Raw genomic sequence first — 20,898 nt, 5'->3', positions numbered from 1 at the left:
TGCTTGATGACTGTGACTGATACTGTGGGGAACCAAAAGGAGTGATTGATTTCCTTTTTATTTTGAAAACCAAATCTCCTCCTTTCCGCTCAGGTGTCGCACCAGTCAGGTGATCGGTGGTCCAGTGGCTCTGCGTGACGTCAGTACCAGAAAGTTCCTTCGGCTCCAAACAAAGATCGTGTGTGTTGGAAGAAATGATCGCCCTGCAGTTTTCATTTCATGCCCCTTTTGATTTTAAATGTGAAAAATAAGAGGATTATCTGTGATATTGCAGCTAAACGTGACTTATTAATGACAACTCAGCAGCAGAATGTAACTAATAATCATCCATTTCAATTTTGTCATTACTATTACTATACCACTCTAAAATAATTCACGGAAATACTTAAAGTGCAATAACTAACTGCAATATTTATATATTATATTTTTTAATATTTCATGTGCAACTATTGCTACTGCTCTGTATATAGTATTTATATACCTTTGTTTTTTATTTGATGTTATTTTTTTGTTATATCTTGTACATACTAACCCATTTTTATAAATTTTCATATATATTCTTCTGTCCACTTTGCTGCTGTAATGCCCGAATTTCCCTAATGTTGGACGAATAAAGTTCTTATGTTATCTTATCTTATGTTATCTTATTCTATTTAATTAACTTGTATTGCCATATTTGGGAGCTTCTGGGGAGCATCATATTTTGTTGGCACAATATGTTTTTTAATTTTTTTTCAAAAGTATGGCATTCAAAAAAAGTCTCACTCTGAAATGTGGTTAAAATAAAGACAAACTGACATTAAACTTAAAAATGTAAACATATTTGTATAATTGTAGACCATAAACATAATATAGACCTCATCATTTTTCCTATTCATACTATAACTACTATACTCTTGAGTGTAGGAGTTTCACTAGTAACAGAATATTTATAAACCGTGGAATTACTTTTACCCAACTACAATTTCTGATTATTGTATAAAATAAATCAACGAATGTATCTATTTTAAGCTACCTAGTGCTTCATCGCTCTTGATAGACGATCTCTGCAGTGACTAGAGTTGACCAATGGGGGCCGCTCACGCGGGCGATCCGTTTCCGCCCCGACCCGGATTCATAACAACAGCTGGAAACGGCTAATCGGTTAGCTGGTTAGCTCCGTGATTCGGGGCTCGCTAAGTTTGCGTTAGAAATCGCGGTGACCGGCAGCTTGACCGTCTCGCGGTGGCGGGGGGAGGATGACAGCTGGTTGGCTGCTGTAGCCGAGTCACCGAGACGCGACATGAAGACGGTTCGTCCGCACTCAGGCTGAAACCCGTCACCGTTAGTTAGCTGCAGTTAGCGGCAGCGCTAGAACCGAAGGGACGTCGGCCACTGCTAGCCGGCTAGCACACCACCACAACAACAACAACAACAGTCCCGTGAACAGCTGCCTCATCAGCCGGTAACGTTACAGTTACACCTCCTTTGATTAGCACTAACACACTCGCGCGTGCGTGTGTGTGTGTGCGCCGTTAACTTTAAGGACCTAACTTAACTTTAGCCAACAGCTATCTTCCATGCTAAGTTAGCCCTGTCAGGTGAGTTGGTGTGGAGCGGAGTCATGTGACCGCTCCTCCACTCACTGCGGAACTCAAATGAAAAGTATATAGAAACAATGGTAATGATAATCCGTAGTCAGTGTCCCTGTCTGCACACTAACAGCACTATTTTTGTTGTGATGTCATTCACAAACTACAACATGTGCCTCAATAAAAGTTACGTTGCAAAAACATGATGTATAGACACCGTACGGAAGCCTGTCATGATCATTTCGCTATCGACTTTTCGTAGGATACATGAATTCGAAAGTCGATAAATGGTATTGGCCTCAATGACAGCCGTTGTGTCGACGTGTGTGTGTGTGTGTGTGTGTGTGTGTGTGTGTTGACATGAGATTGAACGTGTCAACAACAGTCCAGCAAAGTCTCGCTGCTTTTGTCCTCTCGTCTGCTCTTGTCGTCGTATGATTAATAAACCACTGGTTTGGTGAATAAAATGTCAGATTTCTTAGTATTTTTCTAAAAGGCACCACGTTTCATCAACTTGCCTGAACACAACAAGTCTAAGCTCTGGATAACATTTCTCTCAGCAGCGACACACATCATGTCGGACCAATATACTGCGATGCTCACGTGATTCAGTATCAACAAATGGTCTTAAAATGACAACGATAATATTGTTTATCGCAATTATTTCTGGGACAGTATATTGTGCAACAAAAAGAAGTCATGGTGACGAGGCCTAACAGTACGTCAGATGATAAAACACAGAAACACACAGGTTGGTCTCTCACCACAGCCTCATGTAACACCTGCTCATCAGCTCATCAGTTTGTTGATTGGCTGATCCCCCCTGGTTGGTTGTCTCAGTGTCACCGTGCTGCGTTCATGTCACCTGTACAACACCTGGAAGCAGCAGGAACAAAACCAGAGTCACCGGACGTGTGTTCCGTCGCATTGTTGTTGAACGTGAAGTAATTTTGAACTGTCTTTGTTTTCCCAGAGGCACGATGGGGAATCAGCTGGCCGGGATCGCCCCCTCTCAGATCCTGTCTGTGGACAGCTACTTCTCCGACATCCACGACCATGAGTACGACAAGAGCCTGGGCAGCACTCGCTTCTTCAAAGTAGCCCGGGCCAAACACCGGGAGGGCCTGGTGGTGGTCAAGGTCTTCGCCATCCAGGACCCGTCGCTGCCGCTGACCAGCTACAAGCAGGAGCTGGAGGAGCTGAAGATCCGGCTGCACTCGTGCCAGAACTGCCTGCCCTTCCAGAAAACCTCCCTGACGGAGAAGGCCGCCATCCTGTTCCGCCAGTACGTCCGGGACAACCTGTACGACCGCATCAGCACGAGGCCGTTCCTCAACAACGTGGAGAAGCGCTGGCTGGCCTTCCAGATCCTCAACGCCGTCGACCAGGCGCACAAGTCCGGCGTCCGCCACGGCGACATCAAGACGGAGAACGTGATGGTGACCAGCTGGAACTGGGTGCTGCTCACGGACTTTGCCAGCTTCAAGCCCACGTTCCTGCCGGAGGACAACCCCGCTGACTTCAACTACTTCTTCGACACGTCCCGACGCAGGACGTGCTACATCGCTCCGGAGAGGTTCGTGGATGGAAGCATGTTCGCCACGGAGAGCGACCAGAACACGCCGCTGGTGGACCTGACCAACAACAACCAGCGGAGCAGAGGGGAACTCAAACAGGCCATGGACATCTTCTCTGCAGGTAGAGTGTGACGGGCTGAAACACATCTCTCACGCGGCTCCACATCATCAACACTAAAGGTCAAAGGTTCAGAGAAGAGACCACGGATTCAGAGGTTGGCTGATGAATTCATAATCAGTATGTGGTTTATGTTTGCTGGTATGAAAACTTTTATTTTACAGAATAAACAGCGCAGGAAAACTCTTTTTGGCTGTTGGAGACGATGTCATTACGTAGTCTGTCCAGCAGAGTGCGCTCCGACTGCATTATTTACAAAGCTCTCATCTCCACAGATCTTTATATATATAAAATCATGGTGAGAAAAGAATTTGACAGGGATTCTAAGATGCTGTTATAAAAACCTGAGGTTTGATAGTTTTCGGGTTTAACCATAAACATTATCATAAATATCTATTAAAAAAACGAGATCGTAAACCTATAGAAATTAAAATGAAGAAATTATACATATTTTTTAAGTGAAATGTCAAACTAAATGCACAAGAAAAGCACTGATAAAATCACTTATAATATCTGAAGTCAGAAAATTAACAACTTCTTTATAGGTAAAATGTAAAAAATATTGTTTATTCTGTAAAATAAAAATGTTCACATTGGCAAACATAAACCCAGATATTGTGTGTGACCGGCTTGTACCCGCCGATTTTTATCAGCAGACCGGTTTATTGGTCTGGTTTTACTTCTAATAAGAAACTAGACTTTTTCTCTCGTCATCACTTCCATGTTATTTTTAATAAAAGACTGTGTGTCTCTCAGGTTGCGTCGTGGCAGAGCTGTTCAGCGAGGGCGTCCCGCTGTTTGACCTGTCGCAGCTGCTGGCATATCGTAAAGGACATTTCCAGACGGAGCAGGTCCTCGCAAAGATCGAGGACCGGAGCATCCGAGAGCTGGTAACTGTTCGACGCTCTTCACACTCTGAGGCGGAGACTTGACGAGATCATAGAGAGAAACACAGCAGTTCTTATAGTGAACAAACACTCAACAGACTGTTAATAAAGACGGACGACATGACGGATCCCAAGTCATCATGATCGCCCCCTGGTGTTTAGCTGCAGTACAGGTCATATGCCCCGCCCCCTGCATGGTTTCTGTCATGTGAGGTCATTCTGATCACACTGATGTTGGTTCACGTGTTCATGTTTCTGATCACTTTGCTTTTCATTGGCTATTTAATTATATAAAAACAGGCTGAGACGTCATGATTGACAGCTGACACTGACTCAGGATTGGTCGGGAGCGTGTGTGGGGGCGGGGACTCGATACCGCGACTCCACTCCATGATCACTACGTCACAGACTCTGACCCCACATGATGTCACAGGCACAAGATGGAGGCTCCTATAGTCGTTGATTGTCTTTAAATACAGTGGTTGATCGTCTTTATACAGTCGCTGGTAGTCTTTATATACAGCCAATGATTGTCTTCATATACAGTCATTGATTGTCTTTATATACAGTCGTTGATTGTCTTTATATACAGACACTGATCGTTTATATATACAGTCACTGATTGTCTTCATATACAGTCACTGATTGTCTTTATATACAGTCGTTGATTGTCTTTATATACAGACACTGATCGTTTATATATACAGTCACTGATTGTCTTAATATACAGTTGTTGATTGTCTTTATATACAGTCACTGATTGTCTTCATACACAGTCGTTTATTGTCTTTATATACAGTCACTGATTGTCTTCATACACAGTCGTTGATTGTCTTTATATACAGTCACTGATTGTCTTCAAATACAGTCGTTGACTGTCTTTATATACAGTCGCTGATCGTCTTCATATACGGTCTTTGAACCGGACTCAGAGTGTGAACTCTGTATCTCTCAGGTGGCGCAGATGGTGCAGCGGGAGCCTGAGAAGCGTCTGTCGGCGGAGGAGTATCTGAAGCAGCAGAGAGGAAAAGCTTTCCCCGACATCTTCTACACCTTCCTGCAGCCGTACATGGCTCAGTTCTCCAAGGAAACCTTCCAGTCGGCGGACGAGCGAGTGCTCGTCATCCGCAAAGACCTGGACAACATCCTGCACAACCTGCGAGGAGGTGAGAGGGAGTCGCATCTCACATCATTGACGTTTGACTGGCTACATGATGAAAAATCTTTAGCGCGTGTTGGTTTGAAAGAAACTCTCTTTCCCCCCAGGATCCTCCTCCTCATCCCAGGAAAGCGTTGAAGGCGAGGTGAGCTCCAGGGAGGAGCAGGGCCTCATGGTGCTGGTGTCCGTCATCACCTCCTGCCTGCAGACGCTGCACTCCTGCGACTCCAAGCTAGCGTCTCTGGAACTCGTCCTGCACCTGGCGCCACGGCTCAGCGTCGACATCCTGCTGGACCGCATCACGCCCTTCCTGCTGCACTTCTGCAACGACCCCGTGCCGCGCGTGCGCGCACAGGCCGTGCGAACTCTAGCCAAAGTGCTGGCGCTGGTGAAGGAGGTGCCGAGGAACGATGTCAACATCTACCCCGAATACATCCTGCCGGGCATCGCCCACCTCGCCCAGGACGATGCCACCATCGTCAGGCTGGCGTACGCAGGTCAGTGAGGGTATAACTTGATGCTTTGATGATTTACAACTAATGACATGAACGTATCCTAATGTGATGGTTGTTCTTATGGAGACCCTCAGGGATCCATCATGGGCCCAGTTCTGTTCAGCTCCAACACGCTCAGAACCATTTGGTCATTACGTTTTCGTCCGTCCATTGGTTCGTCAGCAGAGAAACACAAAAGCTCCTGCACAGATCTCTAGTCAACTTGTATCCATTTAAATCTGCTCGTCTCTTTGACCCCAACGACCTACATATACAAAATCTTTCTTTGCTTTCTTTTTTTCTCGGTTGCGTTCAGAGAACATTGCCCATCTGGCGGAGAGCGCACTGCGTTTCCTGGAGCTGGTTCAGGAGAACAACGTGAACACGGAGCACGACCTGAGCGGCGAGGACGCGGAGGAAACGCTTCACCCCAACGAAAACTACGACTCAGGTACAGTAGAAACGCACGCGAGCGGAGCCTCCGCACCGCCTCTCACCACTGTGCTGCCGCGCGTTGGCGTGATGACAAACCCGCTTTGTGCGTCCGCTGTGCAGAGCTTCAGGCGCTGCACGAGATGGTGCAGCAGAAGGTGGTGACGCTACTGAGCGACTCGGAGAACATCGTCAAACAGTCACTGATGGAGAACGGCATCACACGCCTCTGCGTCTTCTTCGGCCGACAGAAGGCCAATGACGTGCTGCTGTCGCACATGATCACTTTCCTCAACGACAAGAACGACTGGCACCTGCGGGGAGCCTTCTTCGACAGCATCGTGGGTAAGGAAACCTTGAGGAAAGGCCACAGCTGTTCCTACTGCACCGGCACACATTGATGAACACGTTGTTTTTCCGTCACCTCTTCCTGTTTGTGTGTTCGCCATGTGGTAGGCGTGGCGGCTTACGTGGGCTGGCAGAGCTCGTCCATCCTGAAGCCTCTGCTGCAGCAGGGCCTGAGCGACACCGAGGAGTTTGTCATCTACAAAGCTCTGAACGCCCTCACCTGCATGTGTCAGCTGGGCCTGCTGCAGAAACCCCATATCTACGAGTTCGTCAGTGACATTGGTGAGCGGCCACGTTGATTGTTTCAGTAAATGTCAGTAAACATTACATAAGGGAATCAGGATTTCTTATGGATTTTCATGATGTGTCCCATCCCGCTTGCCGTAGCTCCTTTCCTGTGTCATCCCAACCTGTGGATCCGTTACGGGGCTGTGGGCTTCATCACCGTGGTCGCACAGCACCTCAACGTGGCCGACGTCTACTGCAAACTGATGCCCCACCTCAACCCCTTCATCACCCAGCCCATCATCCAGGTGAGTCATCATCATCATCATCAGGTCCTTCACCCTCACCCTCATGGTCCCCAACCCTCTCCGTCTCTCTCTGCTCAGATCGACAAGGAGCTGGTGCTGCTGAGCGTCCTGAAGGAGCCGGTGAGTCGCTCCATCTTTGACTACGCCCTGCGCTCTAAGGACATCGCCAGCCTTTTCCGACACCTGCTGCTGCGGCAGAAGAAGCGTGCCGGCTCTATCCCAGAATGCCCCACTCCTGAGGACCCGGCCATCGCTCAGCTCCTGAAGAAACTGCTGTCGCAGGTCAGAACAGAGTCGTTCATTCACGACACCTGTCGAACTAATTGCACTGGAAAACAAACGTAAAGATGCACTAATGAAGATTTGTATATCTCAGCGCTGCAGCTTTTTTGAGCCTCTTTTAGTTCCATGTTTTGATTTTTCCGACACCTGTTCTCTTCATGGTTCGGTCCCACACTGCAGACTGATGGTACACTCAAGGTTAACCACGGTGAATCTCCCGACGGTTAGTTGTACCGTTTCAGATTTGAATTATCATTAAAAGCAGCGTGTGTTTGTTACGCGTGGCGGTGACAACACACTGGATATATTTCAGTCGTGTTGTTGAGGTTCAGGTTGTTGAATATACAGTCTGCAGTATAGGTTATAAGCCCCGCCCCCTGGTGTCAGTCTGCAGTATAGCTCATAAGCCCCGCCCCCTGGTGTCAGTCTGCAGTATGGGTCATAAGCCCCGCCCCCTGGTGCCAGTCTGCAGTATAGGTCATAAACCCCACTTCCTGGTGTCCGGCTGCAGGATAGCTCATAAGCCCCGCCCCCTGGTGTCTGGCTGCAGTACAGGTCATAGGTCATTGTGTTACCTGAAGCGATTCCATATGGAGTTGTTGTTGTTGTGTTTGTCTCCACGTTGTTCTGATTAATTCCATGAAGGTCTTGGCGCTGTAAAGACTTTGATCGTTTTATTTCATTTAATGTGAAGTCAACCGACCGTATATATAAAGACGATCAGTGACTGTGTATAAAGACGATCAGTGACTGTGTATAAAGACGATCAGTAACTTATATAAAGACGATCAGCGACTGTATATGAAGACGATCAGGGACTGTATATAAAGACAATCAGGGACTGTATATAATGACGATCAGTGACTGTATATAAAGACGATCAGGGACTGTATAGAAAGACGATCAGCGACTGTATATAAAGACGATCAGCGACTGTATATAAAGACGATCAGCGACTGTATATGAAGACGATCAGCTACTGTATATAAAGACGATGCTTGACTGTGTATAAAGACAATCAGCCACTGTATATAAAGACGATCACTGACTCTATATAAAGACGATCACTGACTGTATATAAAGACGATCGGCGACTGTATATTAAGACGATCAGCGACTGTATATAAAGACGATCAGCGACTGTATATAAAGACGATCAGCGACTGTATATAAAGACGGTCGGCGACTGTATATAAAGACGATCAGCGACTGTATATAAAGACGATCAGTGACTGTATATAAAGACGATCAGCGACTGTGTATAAAGACGATCAGCGACTGTATATAAAGACGATCAGCGACTGTATATAAAGACGATCAGCGACTGTATATAAAGACGGTCGGCGACTGTATATATACGATCAGCGACTGTATATAAAGACGATCAGCGACTGTATATAAAGACGATCAGCGACTGTATATAAAGACGATCAGCGACTGTGTATAAAGACGATCAGCGACTGTATATAAAGACGATCAGCTACTGTATATAAAAAGATCAGTGACTGTATATAAAGACGATGCTTGACTGTGTATAAAGACGATCAGCCACTGTATATAAAGACGATCAATGACTGTATATAAAGACGATCACTGACTCTATATAAAGACGATCGGCGACTGTATATGAAGACGATCAGCTACTGTATATAAAAACGATCAGTGACTGTATATAAAGACGATCAGCGACTGTATATAAAAACGATCAGCGACTGTATATAAAAACGATCAGTGACTGTGTATGAAGACGATCAGCGACTGTATATAAAAACGATCAGCGACTGTATATAAAGACGATCAGTGACTTTGTATATAGGCGATCAGCCACTGTATATAAAGACGATCAGAGACTGTATATAAAGACGATCAGTGACTTTGTATATAGGCGATCAGCCACTGTATATGAAGACGATCAGCCACTGTATATGAAGACGATCAGCGACTGTATATAAAGACGATCAGCGACTGTATATTTAAGCAATAGCTCACGACAGGCCGTGGTATACGCTCAGTCTACCACAGTTAAGGGGCGTTGTTCGGTCCGACAAGAAGCGCCAAAACGCCATTCAAACTGACCGTGTGCTCTGAGCTCTCGTAAGTTTCCTCAGCTTCACTCCGTAGTTACTCCCTAATGCTACTCACGTCTACGCACGTCTACTCACGTCGTTACTTCCGCAGATGCGGAGGGATATCGACCTGTGCAAACTGATTCGACGCCAAAGCCGTGGTATACACTCAATATACCACGGCTATGAACCAATCAGATCACTTGATTTGAGCTACCCGTTTTATATATGAAGTTAGCTTCAGCTAATCTTTAGCTCAACAAGCTGCTGAATATTTGAACAACATCTCCTCCCTGTGGCGACTCGATGAGGGATTTCAGATCGATGTTCAATTTATTCATGCAGCTTTTCCAGATTACTCCCAGCTGCTGCTCTGGGAGGCGGCGTGACCTGGACGTCGTTTTCACAGGAAATTCACTGAAAAATGAGAAATGGAAATAAACCAAAGCTTCTGTGAAGATAATTCAAACATGTGGAGCAAGAAATGTGTGAATCAGACGTTGGGGTCAGAGAGAAGGAGTCGACTCATCGTCGTGGGAGTCAGCTGTGTGAGGATACTGACCCCTGACGTTTCTCCGTCCAGTCTTATATTTGTGGTGAAAGAAAAATTATGGAATTCAGTTGCTCAGACAGAGAAACACAGAGTCTTATTTCTAAATAAGGCATTGTGAGTGTATTCGTAATTGTTCACGTTCAAACGGACAGAAACGTCTGTTAGTTTCGCTGGAGAATTCACTTTGGTGAAGAGAAACCTGAAAACTGAAATAACTGCTGATGGACATTAATGTTCAGTCTATACACTTTATACAAAGGTGGACAACACGACGGCTCCCTATCGTGAAGCCAAATAAAGATTTCACCAAGATATGTTATTTGCCCATATCGCAGAGCTCTGTTCTATGGTTATTATTGACATTTCAACTTTTATTTGCTGGTGCAAAAACCCCCCCAAAACTTCTTCTCATCTTTTGGCCGTCATACTCTTCCGTCCCCTCGACACTGAAGGCGGAGCCAGAGGAGCTGCTCCCGCCAGTCTTTCATGACATCTGGAGTTGGAGGCGGAGGAGGATCCCGCACATTCTCGACAAACAGAAACACTCTGACTATAGATGTGGTTCACCGCATGAATAAATCCATTTGTTTTCCATTTACAACAGGAAAACAGATGTCTGCAAACCTGGGTGTCACTTTGGACTCCCCCCTCTCCTTCCGGTCTCACATCAGATCCGTCACAGAATCCAGATCCGTATTTCGACCCATCACTCTCTGACTGCGGTCCAATTGTCAAATGTGCTTAAGAAATTTCCTGAATCCTGAAATGACCTGGAAGTGTTTCCTTAGCACCATGATAAGAGCTGTTCGGATTCTGTCAGTGTTTAGGAAAGGTTCTTCAATGCTTCCTTTCCTATCTCCTTTAGCAGAGGACACACTGGAGCTTCCTATGCGAGAGGAAGGAGATATAGACCCACAATTCATTCGATATTGAAACATGCTGATGGAGCCACTGAGGTTTTTGTAGTTGATCTTCAGAAATGTGTCATTGCACCACGACAGACGCATCAACAACATCCCACGTCGCATGATGACGTAGTTTAGTGTCACGGGTCGGATTCTCTTTTCATAAGTCCTATGAATCCTCCTTGACACCTTTCCTTTGACCTCTTGACGTTTTCCACTGACGTCAAGGAACAGTGGAGAGGAGAAATGAGGACTCCTGCAGTGGAGTCCTGTCCTGGTTGCCAGCAGGGACGTGGACCGGCACCAGGCCCTGGCAGCACATCACCTCCGGATTCTACATGTTTTACTGGACGGTTTACTGAAAATCCTTTTTACACCAGTCCTCCGCGGGTTTACGAGGTGAGAGGCGAGCAGCATCTCTCCGTCCTCCTCCGGCCCGGACTCATCTGCATCCCCGCGTCTTGATGTGAATCCTGCAGGTTTTCCTTGTGCGTGTTGGAGGAACCAGGGGTTTAAACACTGTGGATCATCCAGACCACAACTTATTTTAGTTTTTTAAAATCTTCTTTTTAAATGTAAAAATACAGATTTAAAACGCGCAGGACTGATCCACGATTCAACGGCTTTGCGTCATTTTCAAGGATTTCTTCGGAATCGAACCGCAGGTTTCTGTGAAACGTATGCAGCATGATTTACGCTCTTCAACGGAACACAGGATCCAGGCTCAGTGATGAACATAGTCATGTTACACCAAACACACATTGGTCTTGAATCCAGATTTAACGGAAAGTCCCTCACGCTGGGAGGCGAGCTCTCAGACGGAGGTCGTCGGTTGTTGGAGCTCCATCTGCAGAGCAGAGCCCCACGTGGTTTTAACTCTCACTGTTCCAAGGAAAAACCACAGAAAAATGAGTTTGAGTTCAGGAAGTTCAGCTTGACTCTAAAGACTGTTGTGGCACCTTTTCTCTTCATGCTTTCTGTGCTTTCCTCTGGTCTTGTGCTCTGCTCTCCTCAAGCCAGCAGACTTCTCTGGATGTTGCGGCCGGTAAAAACACGAGCTCAGGCCGTTAAGCCGGAGTGAGATACAAATATATAGAGTTTATAATAAACATTTATGTTACGTAAAATGTAAAAATGTCGACCGATACAGACGTGTCTGTGAAAGGCTAATATCGACAGTTATCATCGGCCTAGAGATACATCGGCCGAGCTAATATATACAGTATAATAATTTAATATATACAGTATATTACAATAATCGATAATCAATACTTGATTGATAAACTGATGCAGATTTGTTGGCATGGTGTGAAATTGTGGCCACAGCATTAAGTCGCATGATAAATTATTTCTATCGTCAAATCAGATCTTTAATCCACAAACTGAAAGTTAGATGCAATGTTTCTTTCCATCTGGGAATCATCTCTTCACCAGGTGTTTTGTTTTTTAAAATCTAAATCTAAAAGAAGTAAAATGGAACAAAAAACCCAGATACTGTTGAGTCCATGTGCACATTAAACCCAGAACTGACTCTGTCCTGCATCAGAACAAATCCAACCGTCTGGTTTCCTGTCGCGTAGCCGCCGCCTCTGTCCGTCCCTGTGTCCAGATCTCTGCGCTCAGCACTTCCTGTTTCCTGTGCTCTGCTGTTTCAGGGGATGACGGAGGCGGAGGAGGACAAGCTGCTGGCGCTCAAAGACTTCATGCTGAAATCCAACAAGGCCAAAGCCAACATGGGCGAGCAGAGCCACCAGGGGGAGGCGGCTCAGACCGGCGTCATCGACCTGGCCACGCTCGGCATCACGGGCCGCCAAGTGGACCTGGTCAAACCCAAGGCCGAGGCCGAGGACAAGAGAGGTGACGCCGTGGTGACACTCACACTCCACCGCAGTGAAATTACATTGAATTGAGTACACGGTTTTCATCAGGTTACGAACATTTGGTTCTAACCGACTGACCCGAACCTCACAAATGTGAAAGTTATGCATAGAGGAGAACTTCACCACGTGGTCGCGTCGTGTCTCGGAACCTCGGTAACACGTCGGAGGCATCGCCACAGATGATTGTGTTCTGGAAGCGTCTGGTACAAGTCTGGATGTCTGACTTCCTCCCTGACGGATGCTGACTCTGTTCCAGATGTTTCTCTGTCAGTTAAAAGAAGCAATTAATTCCATCTGCAGCCAAACGGCCCGGAGGAATCTCCCCCTCTAATCCGCCCCCTCTAATCTCCCACATCAATCACTTTCCCTTCGAGTCATCCAGATTCCCGACAGCCTCACATAAATTGCACCCTGCAAAAACAATGTTTATCTGATGAGAGGTTTGTTGTCCTGAAACGTGAGTCACGATTCCACCTGGGATCTTAACTCTGTGTCTGTTCCAGTGTTTTGACTCCAGAGAAGCTTTTTTTTTCGCAGTGTCTGATTATTCTCAAGTCCGAGTTGCCGAGAAACAAAATGCGTCTGCCATTACGTAGAAGTGGAACGTCCTGTTTTTTCACGCCGTCTGTGGTGTTTTCGTCTCCTCCTTCCTGCAGCGAGGAAGCACACGAAGCAGGACTCCGCCATGAACGAGGAGTGGAAGAGCATGTTCGGATCTCAGGAGCCGCCCTCCGCTCAGCCCATCGCCACGGTAATTCTCCCCCCCCCCCCTGATGCTGCATTCAGGTGCAGGCGCGGGTCCTAACGAATCAGACTCCTCGTTTCCTCTTCGTCGAACGCACTCTTAGCCAGATGTTTGATTCTGTGAATGTTTACTTCACCTCGAGGGGGGGGGGGGCAGGTGGTTGTGGAGTGTCGTCAAACTCTTCCAGATGTTTGATTTTTTTATATATATTAGGACAATTTAAACAGAAAACAAAAACAATACATAATAATAATAATAAAACAAAATGATCGTAACATTGCAGGCAGAAAAAAAATAATAAACAAACAAAAAGAAAAAAAACATGAACATTAATTTGTTCAATTAACATATTCCAAAAGGAGTGGGAAGTAGTGTAATTTATTTAATCCCACCCCGTCATTTTATTATTTATAATAATTATAATATATTAATCACCACTAATCTTTATTTTATAACAAGGTATAAATTAATTTCAGCTATAAAATCTAATACAATATAAATGACATGTAATGTTCAATATCTGTCAATCAATACAATATAATATAGATATACACCATATACGATCATATATTGTTCTTTGCATCTTTACATATTCACAGTATCGCACCAAAAGACAATCCCCCCCAGTTTTATGCCAACACGATGAATAATAGATAAACGGTAATAAACCTGTGATGGTCAATACCTTGAGAAGATTTTTATATTCTTAGTTGTTATTAATAGTTTCAAAAGATGTAGAAAGAAATAATTTTTTGAGATATGGGAATGAGGAAGGTGAGTTTAAAGCAGACTGTTGTTGAGGTGTGATAGATGTGGTATGGAAACTATTGATTATTAACAGTATTGAAAAGCATGTTGCTTGAAAATGTTTATTATATTGTGAAAAGCTGTGATGTAACGCAGCAGGCTGTTATCTTATTTTTTTTCAATAAATGTGAGGATCTGGTCTCTCGTCCTGTCCGCAGGCGGCCGACGGGCCGGGGGGTCAGATCAGGAGGAGCGCCGCGGCACCGGCGGTGGCCGCGCTGCAGTCGGTGGCGAGCGGTCCCGCCTACCAGCGGCGCATCAACACCTGCAAGGCTGAGCTGCAGCAGCTGGTGCAGCAGAAGAGGGAGCAGTGCAGCGCCGAGCGCATGGCCAAGCAGATGATGGAGAGCGCCGAGTGGGAGAGTCGGCCTCCTCCACCCGGTAACGCCGCAGACAGGGCGTCGCGCTTAGACCTCGTGACGCAGACGGCATGTTTTAGCTGAGGACGAGACGTGATGTTTGTTGTCGTAGCGACCGAGTGTTTCCACTCTGTGCTTTTAAATGTTTAAACACCTCGTTTATGAAAACATTTAGTCACCTGTGAAATAAAAAGAGAATGGTTTCTGTCTTCAGTCGTTCGGGGAATTCGTTGCCTTTGACCACGAGCTGATCACATAGTTTTTCACAGATTTGCTTCCTGCGAGTGGGGAGGGGCAGTTATAACCTACGGAGCATGCGTGGACGCGTAACGCGAGCTTAATCCCAGTTAAGGTGTACACGTGCACCAATCCCCCGGTTACTAAAGGAGTTATCTTGGTCTGCTAACCGGGCTGAGGTGTTAACATGGCGTCCGAGAAACCGGGGTGCTGTTTTTAAACTGACGGAGCTGTACGTGTGTGTTCCAGGGTGGCACCCGAAGGGGCTGCTGGTCGCTCACCTCCACGAACACAAAGCCGCGGTGAACAGAATCCGGGTCTCGGACGAACACTCCATCTTCGCCACGGCGTCAAACGACGGCTCCGTCAAAGTGTGGGACAGTCAGAAGATGGAGGGAAAGACCACCACCACCAGGTGGGACTCGACCCTCTGAGGACGCAGATCCCCGTCCACGTGGTCAGAACAGTGACGTTGACGTCGCATCTGTTCTCTGTCCTCCTGCAGGTCGGTGTTGACCTATTCTCGTATCGGCGGCCACGTGAAGACGCTGACCTTCTGTCAGGGGTCACATTACTTGGCCGTGGCCTCGGACAACGGCTCCATCCAGCTGCTGGCGGTTGAAGCAAACAAACCGCCGAAATCCCCCAAAGTCCAGCCGTTCCAGACCAGGTGACGCAGACTCGCTCGCAGGTGAAACTTTGTCCCGATGTTCCACGTGTGTCTCTTTTCTCACTGTGTCCTCCGGCCTCCTCTCAGGACACTGGACCCGCAGGACGACGGCTGCGCGGTCGACATCCACCACTTCAACTCGGGCGCCCAGTCGGTGCTGGCGTACGCCACCGTCAACGGCTCGCTGGTCGGCTGGGACCTTCGCTCCAACTCTAACGCCTGGACGCTCCGCCACGACCTGCGCCTGGGACTCATCACGTCCTTCACCGTGGACATGCACCAGTGCTGGCTCTGTCTCGGTGCGTCCATCTGCTGTGACGTTTTACCACAGAGGAATTCTGAAATTTTTAGTTTTGTTGGAAAAATGTTTGAGTAATGATGTTGAACATGTGGAATCTGAGAATGTCAGGAAAAATGTGACTCAATGTATTAGTTTGAAATGAGTTCCAGCTGAAGTGACGGGACGTGTGGCGGTCTCGTCTCGTCCCCTCACCAGGTACGAGCAGCGGCACCATGGCATGCTGGGATATGCGGTTCCAACTCCCCATTTCAAACCACTCCCACCCTGCTCGAGCACGAATCAGGCGTCTGCTCATGCATCCGCTCTACCAGTCGTCCGTCATCGCAGGTCAGAGGACGACGTCTTTGATGAATCAGTCTCAAAATGTTTCACTTAAGATTGAAAACGTATAAAAATATAAATAATAATAATAATCTCCCTGTAGCCGTCCAGGGGAACAACGAAGTGTCGATGTGGGACATGGAGACGGGAGATCGTAAATTCACCCTGTGGGCGAGTTCAGCTCCTCCATTGTCCGAGATGCAGGTGTGTGTGTGTGTGTGTGTGTGTGTGTGTGTGTGTGTGTGTGTGTGTGTGTGTGTGTGTGTGTGTGTGTGTGTGTGTGTGTGTGTGTGTGTGTGTGTGTGTGTGTGTGTGTGTGTGTGTGTGTGTGTGTGTGTGTGTGTGTGTGTGTGTGTGTGTGTGTGTGTGTGTGTGTGTGTGTGTGTGTGTGTGTGTGTGTGAGAGAGAGAGAGAGAGAGATATTTAAAGGTTTAATGTGTGTCTTGCAGCCATCTCCTCACAGTGTTCATGGGATCTACTGTAGTCCTGCTGATGGGAATCCTCTGCTCCTGACGGCCGGTTCAGACATGAGGATCAGGTCAGGACTCGATGTGTACACAACCTCTATACGATCTCTTATACGACCTTTACACTACCTATTATATCTTTACACAACCTTTACATAACCTCTAATACAACCTTATCACGACCTCTGATACAACCTTATCACAACCTCTAATACAACCTTTACACAACCTCTAATACAACCTTTACACAACCTCTAATACAACCTCTAATACAACCTTTACACAACCTCTAATACAACCTTATAACAACCTCTAATACAACCTTTACACAACCTCTAATACAACCTTATAACAACCTCTAATACAACCTTATAACAACCTCTAATACAACCTTATCACAACCTCTAATACAACCTTATCACAACCTCTAATACAACCTTATAACAACCTCTAATACAACCTTATAACAACCTCTAATACAACCTTTACACAACCTCTAATACAACCTTATCATGACCTCTAATACAACCTTTACACAACCTCTAATACAACCTTATAACAACCTCTAATACAACCTTATCACAACCTCTAATACAACCTTATCACAACCTCTAATACAACCTTATCACAACCTCTAATACAACCTTATAACAACCTCTAATACAACCTTATAACAACCTCTAATACAACCTTTACACAACCTCTAATACAACCTTATCATGACCTCTAATACAACCTTTACACAACCTCTAATACAACCTTATAACAACCTCTAATACAACCTTATAACAACCTCTAATACAACCTTTACACAACCTCTAATACAACCTTATCACAACCTCCTCTAATACAACCTTATAACAACCTCTAATACAACCTTTACACAACCTCTAATACAACCTTATAACAACCTCTAATACAACCTTTACACAACCTCTAATACAACCTTATCATGACCTCTAATACAACCTTTACACAACCTCTAATACAACCTTATAACAACCTCTAATACAACCTTATAACAACCTCTAATACAACCTTATAACAACCTCTAATAGAACCTTATAACAACCTCTAATACAACCTTATAACAACCTCTAATACAACCTTTACACAACCTCTAATACAACCTTATCACAACCTCTAATACAACCTTATAACAACCTCTAATACAACCTTATAACAACCTCTAATACAACCTTTACACAACCTCTAATACAACCTTATCATGACCTCTAATACAACCTTTACACAACCTCTAATACAACCTTATAACAACCTCTAATACAACCTTATAACAACCTCTAATACAACCTTATAACAACCTCTAATACAACCTTTACACAACCTCTAATACAACCTTATCACAACCTCCTCTAATACAACCTTATAACAACCTCTAATACAACCTTTACACAACCTCTAATACAACCTTATAACAACCTCTAATACAACCTTTACACAACCTCTAATACAACCTTATCATGACCTCTAATACAACCTTTACACAACCTCTAATACAACCTTATAACAACCTCTAATACAACCTTATAACAACCTCTAATACAACCTTATAACAACCTCTAATAGAACCTTATAACAACCTCTAATACAACCTTATAACAACCTCTAATACAACCTTTACACAACCTCTAATACAACCTTATCACAACCTCTAATACAACCTTATAACAACCTCTAATACAACCTTATAACAACCTTTACACAACCTCTAATACAACCTCTAATACAACCTTTACACAACCTCTAATACAACCTCTAATACAACCTTTACACAACCTCTAATACAACCTTAGAACAACCTCTAATACAACCTTATCACAACCTCTAATACAACCTTATCACAACCTCTAATACAACCTTATAACAACCTCTAATACAACCTTTACACAACCTCTAATACAACCTTTACACAACCTCTAATACAACCTTTACACAACCTCTAATACAACCTTATAACAACCTTTACACAACCTCTAATACAACCTCTAATACAACCTTATAACAACCTCTAATACAACCTTATAACAACCTCTAATACAACCTTATAACAACCTCTAATACAACCTTATAACAACCTCTAATACAACCTTTACACAACCTCTAATACAACCTTTACACATCCTCTAATACAACCTTATCACAACCTCTAATACAACCTTATCACAACCTCTAATACAACCTTATAACAACCTCTAATACAACCTTTACACGACCTCTAATACAACCTTATCACGACCTCTAATACAACCTTATCACAACTTCCAATACAACCTTATCACGACCTCTAATACAACCTTTACATAACCCTGTAATAAAACCTTTACACAACCTCTAATACAACCTTTACACGACCTCTAATACAACCTTTACACGACCTCTAATACAACCTTTACTTGACCTCTAATACAACCTTTACAAGACCTTTACTTGACCTCTTATACAACCTTTACTTGACCTCTAATACAACCTTTACACGACTTTCGTACGACCGTCATAACGTTAAAACAGAAACGGCGTTGTGATGTCGAAGCTGCAGATTTCAGACTCACGATGTCAGAGAGGCTCCTCCTCTTCTCGAACCTCGAGGGAAGAACACGCTGCTCTGCTGCCCCCTACTGTCCATGTGGGCTTTATATCTCGCTGACGTGAGGCGTTAATGTCTGAGGGCGTAAACGAGCGACGCAACTAACAGAAGCTGTGATGCGTACGAGCTGTTCAAAGCGAGTTTATCTCTGTTCTATCTAAGACAAGAGATCGGACATTCCTGGCTAAAAAATAAGGTTCTGCTGTGGTTCAGGTTCTGGGACTTGGCGTATCCGGAGAGGTCGTACATCGTGGCGGGAGGGGCCAACGACTCGCTGCACTGTCCGTCCGTCCTGTACAGCAGGAAGATCATAGAAGGAACTGAGGTCGTACAGGTAAGACATCTATGAATATTAATAATGATCTCAGAGATGTGTGTATGTAAAAATGGACGACTCGTCTCCACTTCCTCCCGTTGTATAAACATGAAGCTCAAATATCTCCGAAACAAGCGCCTCCATGGTCCATGTGGGTGGGGCTTATGACCTATACTGCAGCCAGGCACCAGGGGGTGATCAGGATGACTTGGCTTCACTTTAGAGGAGCCGCCATGTAGTCCATCTTTGTTTACAGAAGCTCTGTGGTCACGTTGCCTCAGTCTGACCTCAGCTGTTTCCACAGACGAGCACAGAAACGTTTCATATGCATAATCTGGCACATTTAGGTTAATGAGTCTCTGACTTCCTCTTCCTTTCGGCTCGCGCTTGTCCTGCACCTGTCTGTTTCCTATCATGCCTCTGTGTCTGTGCAGGAGATCCACAGTAAGCAGAAGAGCGGCGTGGTGGAGGACTCGCCTCGCCGCGGCCCAGAGTCGCTTCCCGTTGGACACCACGACATCATCACCGACATCGCCACCTTCCAGACGACGCAGGGCTTCATCGTTACCTCGTCCAGAGATGGAATCGTCAAGGTCTGGAAGTGACGGCGACGTGTGACATAATAAGTGAAAACACACGTGTTCCTGCTTTTATCCTCATGACATCATGTTTGCAGACTCCGCCTCCTCGCACACACGTTAACGGCAGGCATTTTTAACCACAACCACCTGATGTCGTCTTGTTTGTTTTTGATAAATAAACAATTAACTACATTCACACAATAAAAACTTTAATAAAATATCATAATTAAAAATACATGATCATCAGGTGAGTCCCGTTATATCCACGTGTAATAAATGAGCAGTTTGTTTCTGATCGGCCTTAAAACATGATGCATGTTATTGATATGTAAACATTTCATCACCCAAACTAATAAATATTAATAATAACTGTCCTCTCTCCTGTTTCAGGTTTTGTACATAATTTGTTTCAACTATAAAAAGTGTCTATAGATGAATTTAGATGAATCATCATTAATGTGCATCTCAACGTCCATCCGTCGCTTCAATAAAATCTGGTTTGAGCTGCAGAACAAATCACTTTGTTGACTGACTCCAGCATCCTTGTGTGATCTTTGTCCTCCAGCCATCTTCTGATTGGTTGTAAAACTCAACCAGAAGTGACGTGGAAAGAAAACCAAGATGGAGGCGCCAGTATCTGAGATACCTATCGTCCATTTATATACAGTTATTGATCATCAG

At 45.1% G+C, this 20,898-nt stretch overlaps 1 protein-coding gene across 2 annotated transcripts; it reads left to right on the top strand.

Moving 5' to 3' along the window:
* The first annotated feature begins 1,109 nt into the window (after positions 1-1,109).
* On the top strand, positions 1,110-20,591 carry pik3r4 (phosphoinositide-3-kinase, regulatory subunit 4). Of its 2 annotated transcripts, none has more exons than XM_035607530.2 (21): positions 1,110-1,291; positions 2,545-3,269; positions 4,023-4,156; positions 5,109-5,319; positions 5,420-5,809; positions 6,123-6,257; positions 6,362-6,583; positions 6,695-6,868; positions 6,974-7,119; positions 7,198-7,401; positions 12,581-12,782; positions 13,462-13,556; positions 14,516-14,738; positions 15,203-15,368; positions 15,459-15,623; positions 15,711-15,922; positions 16,120-16,251; positions 16,349-16,449; positions 16,695-16,783; positions 19,534-19,654; positions 20,071-20,591. In XM_035607530.2, the coding sequence occupies exons 2-21, from the start codon at positions 2,552-2,554 to the stop codon at positions 20,239-20,241; spliced, it is 4,011 nt and encodes a 1,336-aa protein (XP_035463423.2). In that variant the 5' UTR covers positions 1,110-1,291; positions 2,545-2,551; the 3' UTR covers positions 20,242-20,591. The 2 variants fall into 2 exon arrangements, with proteins under 2 accessions (XP_035463423.2, XP_035463422.2); XM_035607529.2 differs by having other exon boundaries at positions 1,110-1,444.
* The last annotated feature ends 307 nt before the right edge of the window (positions 20,592-20,898 follow it).

Source organism: Scophthalmus maximus, chromosome 10 (genome assembly GCF_022379125.1).
Source record: "Scophthalmus maximus strain ysfricsl-2021 chromosome 10, ASM2237912v1, whole genome shotgun sequence".
NCBI classification, from domain to species: Eukaryota; Metazoa; Chordata; class Actinopteri; order Pleuronectiformes; family Scophthalmidae; genus Scophthalmus; species Scophthalmus maximus.
This window is presented reverse-complemented; position numbering and strand designations above follow the sequence as displayed.

Coding starts and splice junctions, on each gene's coding strand:
- pik3r4 (XM_035607530.2), top strand. CDS start 2,552: ATGGGGAATCAGCTGGCCGGGATCGCCCCCTCTCAGATCCTGTCTGTG. Junction 6,869..6,973: donor CGAGTTCGTCAGTGACATTG/GTGAGCGGCCAC, acceptor CGCTTGCCGTAG/CTCCTTTCCTGTGTCATCCC. Junction 7,120..7,197: donor TCACCCAGCCCATCATCCAG/GTGAGTCATCAT, acceptor CTCTCTGCTCAG/ATCGACAAGGAGCTGGTGCT.